At 34.4% G+C, this 5,997-nt stretch overlaps 1 protein-coding gene across 1 annotated transcript; it reads right to left on the minus strand.

Moving 5' to 3' along the window:
* Nucleotides 1-758: 758 nt before the first annotated feature.
* On the minus strand, nt 759-2,899 carry LOC117107112 (CMP-N-acetylneuraminate-poly-alpha-2,8-sialyltransferase-like). Its single transcript, XM_033248675.1, has 3 exons — nt 2,688-2,899; nt 1,926-2,003; nt 759-1,423 (listed from the first exon to the last, which is right to left on the minus strand). The coding sequence occupies exons 1-3, from the start codon at nt 2,753-2,755 to the stop codon at nt 874-876; spliced, it is 696 nt and encodes a 231-aa protein (XP_033104566.1). The 5' UTR covers nt 2,756-2,899; the 3' UTR covers nt 759-873.
* Nucleotides 2,900-5,997: the final 3,098 nt, after the last annotated feature.

Here is a 5,997-nt window from a genome sequence, read left to right on the forward strand (position 1 = left end):
GAAGTAGGCCTAACAAAGTATATTTTAGTCCATTCAAGTAAGTAAAACTCAACGAAGTGCACATAACATTCTTAATTGACTGTTAATTGCTATAAACATATGTTCAGAATTGTTTATTTGTGATTTGCGTTGCCATTGATCTTACCTAGTTAATGCAAACTTGATCACTGGTCTACACTGATAACACTGGCCGACTGAGGGCGTATTTTTCTATCCGTATTATCACCTCATGAATATTAATTTTAATAATTAACACAAACAATTACAATAAAAATGGTTCATAAGTTGAACTAAAAGGGAAACTATACATGCGAAAAACACTTATTTTTCAAATTTTAATGCATTTTAAGGAAGCTTGGGTAATTTTGGGCAATTTTTGCTGAATCTTGGGTAATTTCGACCCAGTCATTGGGTATATCACAAATTGTGAGTGGTCACGCTGTTCACGACAATAGATACGAGACGTTACTCGAGTTGTGCGAGGTATCGGCTGAGATTTGTGGAGTACAATTCATAAAACAGCTATGTCTAATAATGAATTATTGTGATGTTAAATAAACAATGTTAGCTATCAAGGAGCGACGTTGTTTTTCATTGGGACCCTCGTCCCTTCAAGGCTAGGCCTATACCATCCTAGCTAGTCTAGGCCTAGAGTAGGATAAGGCTACGCGACATGCGGACGTTGGTATGTGTTGGTTAGTCTACAAACGTCGCCTAAAATAATTGATTTATTACCCGGCAGAACGAAGGAAGGAAACTCCGCTTTTCAGTCGTCTTAGGCCCTTGTTTTTTGACAAACAATGACCTTCAGAGGTCAAATTGCTGTCAAGAATATGAATTGGCTGCTTCGAAGCAATTATCGATAATATACCGCTAATACCTTACAATACGTCTTCTAATCGACGTGAAAGGGTATGCAATCTTTGGATTTATGTTGTGTTTTTGCAGCTGCGATAATACTCCAAGATAAGTTTTCTTCGATGTTTTACCACTAAGTTTGGAGAGCCAGATTATTGATTGGTCATAAACTTTAAACCTATTCACCATTTCTTCAAAACATGGATTCGATGAATTTTCTAAACAAGAGGTGGCAATCCGTGAAAGTTCATGATTTAATGAAACAAAGTCGTGTCTGTATCCAACGTCTTTCTCGAATCCTAAAATTGGAGCGATGTTTGAACGCAATACAAACTCATGTGAATCGATTTCGGATCCACAAGAGCTATTGAGTAGGATGCCAGAATTTCCAATGACTGCACAAGACCGTTTTTTCGGAACTGTTGAAAATATCTTTGGAACTTCTTTCCATTTTGCATTTTGAATCAAAGTAATTGACAGCGCTTTAAAGTCATCTCTTGATTGTTCTTGATTTTCAATGAAAATGACAAGTTTGTGTGGAAGAAGACGTCTCAACGAGTACAATCTAAGAATAGAATTGATAATTAATTAATGTATAGCAAACCAACAATAAAAAAAAACTCCTGTCGTGCCATTACTTTATCTAGTATCATCCTTTTCATCTTATCTCAGTGGCCATAGCCCAGCAAACACAACATGCTAAGAAAAACAACGTTAGCAAAACGTTGTAACAACGTTACTTATAAAATTCTAATAGGTCTACAATTACCGTTGTAAACAGCAAGTTTATAATCGTATTAACGTTATTAATACATAAATTTGAAATTTGTTACCTAGGAAACTTGTACACTTTCAGTTGATCTAACTTTATATATAGAATAAATGTGATTTTTAAAACTTTTTTCTATTCTAAATATTGTGCCAATATATAGAAAGTAATAATGAAGCGCCATGATACGTGTTATCACATCACACAGGTACAGGTATCACACAGGTACTACGTTTTTGTCCGTTTACGCAAAAGTGTTCTAAAATAAAGATCTTTCTATGTTTAAAATTCTACTTACGCTTTCTTGATTGCTGAATAACTAGTGTTGAAATCGTAATTATCAGACTCATTAAACTGTTTAGACGTCCAGTAGTTTCTACAAAATAATTTGTTTACAATATTGTTTTGATTTGATTTGATTTATTCATTTTAGGCAATAAAATGACGTTACAATACACGTAGACACGAAATGAATATTAAAAGAATACGAATTCCAAGGCATGTCTCTCCTTTAATATAAATCTATATAAATAATTGAAATATAATAATTAATAGGGTTTATATGAGTCAAATATGTCCTCGTCTATTAATATAGTAAAAATCTTTCAACTATTTTTATAATCAAATAATTTCACTGGCTTTATTCAATAGTAAAACCGTATAAATTAAAATTTTTGTATGATTTTGTAGTATATTGGTAACACACATTTTAATTCTTATTTTATTTTCGCAGTTTCAAACTTTTGCTTTATTCAAGAACATATTGACATAGCAGCATAATAATCACTGAAATGGCGTCAATTTACAATAGCACATTCAGGTAGTCATATAACATACTCAAAGAGAGTACCTTGTACTTTAGGGCTGTACCATTTTGCAAAATGGTAAAATTAAAAAAATTATTATTTTTTTTAAAATTTCATTTCTTTATTCACGAGCGCCAAGGATATGCCAATCAGTGAACTTAATCACTGTCATACGTGGCACATCCATTAAACGACAGGGGACTTGAAAATTATAATTATGTGTATGAATGAAGTATATAATTTTGTATACTTACACATGGTAACTTTTAGAAGTGAAGTGTGCAGCTAGTTTTAGATTTGAACTTGTGATATATACAAGCATTATTGTAATAATTCCCGTAACGAGGATAGCAGAGGAGAAGAGTCGAATAGTAATGGACCGGCTATCCCTTTAACAAAAAACGAAATAATAAATCATTAATAATTATGATAATGATGATAATTATGATAAAAATACTAGGTTGATTAAAAAGGCAAAAATAAACTAGGTTTGTAAGCGTCACCCAGAAAATGCAAGGAGAACGTACTGAAAAAGCGGAAAGATATTCAAAGAACTGAAAAAAGAACAGGCTATCTAAAAATAAATTAAAAAAAGGGGGAAAAAAGTAAAGTAAACCACAATAACAGAGTGGTGTAGAGAACCAAAATCATTGCACCATCATGATTTCCATGTGGTTTAATTGTTTTGTCATCTAACTTGCCTATCCGAAAAAAAAAAAACAGGCAAAAACCATTATTTTTCGAATTCTAGCTGATTTCTATGAAACCAAATTTGATGTTAACGAATTTAAGTCGGACAAAATTCAAGAGGCCACAGAATCTGTTAAGTGTAAAGCCCAGACCATAAAGCAGGCTGTTTTCTTCAGTTCAAACTTAAAAAAAAATTCTCAATTTAAAAGCTAATTACATTACTTAATACAAAATCAGTCCCAGGGCCTGACGGACTTTCCGCAAACCATTTGAAACATAGTATCAACTCTAAATAACCTGATTTGTTGGCTAGTATTTTAAATTTTGTTTACAATTGGGCATTGTTCCCTGTAAATTTCATGAAGGTAACCTCATACCTATTCTTAAAAAAACAAACATTGATCCATCACAGCCTAAAATCTACCGGCCAATTATTGTTTCTAGTACCATTTCAAAAATTTTCGAGTTGGGTTTTCTTGAATCGTATGATAATTTTGAATTTGACCCTTTACAATTTGGTTTTATGGTAGAGGAACAGCCATGGCTGGCACCACTGTCAATGACGTCTTCGGCTACTGCATCAATAAAGGTTGCAATGTATTTTCGTGTTCTCTAGACGCCGAGGGCGCGTTTGATGCAATCCCACATGATGTCATTTTTGAAAAATTAGGTGACAACATTGATGATCCATGGTGGAGATGCTTACTATCTTGGTACACAAATTTGACGGTGAAGGTGAAGTGGGGTGGTTCCCTAAGTAGAAAAATTGCTATCCGTAAAGGTACAAGACAAGGGGGGTTAGTTGTAATCTTCATTCATATTTAATCTATTTTACTAGAGATTTTATTCAAGCTCTAAACTGCGGTATAGTTATTGCCCAATCTGCCTTCAACGCATTTTGTTATGCCGATGATATTTTGCTTGCTATAGCGTAACGACCACTGGGCTCCAAAATTTAATTGATTTTGCTTACTGGTATATCTCATCTCATGGATTACGATTTAATCCGAGTAAAACTACATGTACTGTCGTCGGTAATAATACATTTATGACTGAACCCTCTTGGTTCCTAAATGGTTGTAAACTTGATGTTACTGACTCCGTAAATTATCTGGGTGATATTTTATCAAACGATCTTAGTAGATCACATAAACACTTTGATGAGAGAATCCGTAAGTGCCAAAGAGCATTTTACTCCCTGCAATGTATAAGCATGTGCAAAGGTCCTACATGCGTTAAAACACACGTATGGAACAGCGTGTTGGTCCCTATTCTAATCTATGGCTGTCAGTGTATTAACGCCAATACAATTTTTTTTTTAACAGATTAGAAACTACACAGAATAAGCTTATTAAAGCAACAGTTGGTCTTTACATATGGAAACGTTGTATCGTTTGCTCTCCAAGGTCGCCTTAACCATTGGAGAAAACTGGATTTTTTTTTCTCACAAAAGTGAAGAAAAAATGAAAAAAATCCCTACAGTTTTGTCGGAATACGCCAATTTATAACAGCTCGTCACGCCGATTCAGATAGGGAATTTCAAGAAATTTGAGGTTTTTGACTGTTCAGAGCTCGTTTCCTACTCCCTCACTCACAGCCTATTGCTTTGTTCGAATTGGCCCAAGTGGATTCGAGAAATATAATAAGCTTGAAGCTGATATAAAACTTAGTATGATTGGTTGAGTAGTTTTATCGGAAAATAAGAAAATACAAAATCCATCCAATCCACGATTGCCTCTCATGGGGTCAAAAAAATCTCTCAAGCGTGATAGTCCGATTAACGGGTATGACGTCATACTTCTGTTTGATTGACTTGTGTTCGCAGTGTTTGACTTCTTTCTTCATGTAATTTGGCCTAATTTAGTTATCAGTTGGATTTTTGTGTGCTTTTATTACCTTTATTAAAAAAACAAATGTCCTAAGACAAGATACTTGCAGCAATTTGGCTATATTTCTGCAAAAAAATGTAATTTATAGTCTGGACCGTTTGAAAGTTTCCGTAGGGGTGTAGCGTAGGGTTTTAACAAAAGAATAGTGGTTGTGCAAATTGAATTTTGTTAGTATTTTAACCCCATAATGAAAATGAAACAAACCCAATGTTGATCCAACCTACTTGTACAGCGGGGTTGAATTGACCTCAGTTCGCTGCTTTCGTCATAGCTGGGCTAGCAATGATAAAAAGTGGCAAAAACGTTTCCATATGAAATACTGTAAAACTACACCTCTGTTACATGTCCTAAACGTTCCAAAAATAAATGATATTCTAATTACACGCCAACTGGACCTTGTATGCCTAAGTATGAATAATATATCCAAGGCGAGATCTTTTTATGCTCACCTTCTTAACGACCAGGAAAAGGATATATCTTTTTCAAAAGAATACACTTGTTGATAGGTTTAAAAATCGGTTTGCAAATCGATCATACTTTTCTCTATGCAAATATATATTTAATGAAACTTATCGTAGCAACTTCAAACGCTCCATTAAAAACGTTGACTGCTTTAATCCTGTCTCTTATACACATCTAGATGTGTATAAGAGACAGATATTTTGCTTGCTAGCGTAACGACCACTGGGCTCCAAAATTTAATTGATTTTGCTAACTGGTATATCTCATCTCATGGACTACCGTCAATCCAGCCTGGTTCACGTCGAACTTTATCTAGATATACCCGTCTTGAAACATGATACGATAATCCCCTAATTGCGTTCGATGCCAAGTTAGAGCCAGATAAACAGCCAGCCAGTTTCAGGTCGTCGACGTCACACGGTGGAAAGGCTTGTTTAATAAAACATCTACTGTATTTTACGAACCTCTAGTACCAAGTGGTATTCGTTCAAAAAAAATTGTAAACTACTGTAGAGAAGGTGTG

Source organism: Anneissia japonica, unplaced genomic scaffold (genome assembly GCF_011630105.1).
Source record: "Anneissia japonica isolate Jap-2015-1 unplaced genomic scaffold, ASM1163010v1 scaffold287817_len136503_cov194, whole genome shotgun sequence".
In the NCBI taxonomy this organism is placed as follows: domain Eukaryota; kingdom Metazoa; phylum Echinodermata; class Crinoidea; order Comatulida; family Comatulidae; genus Anneissia; species Anneissia japonica.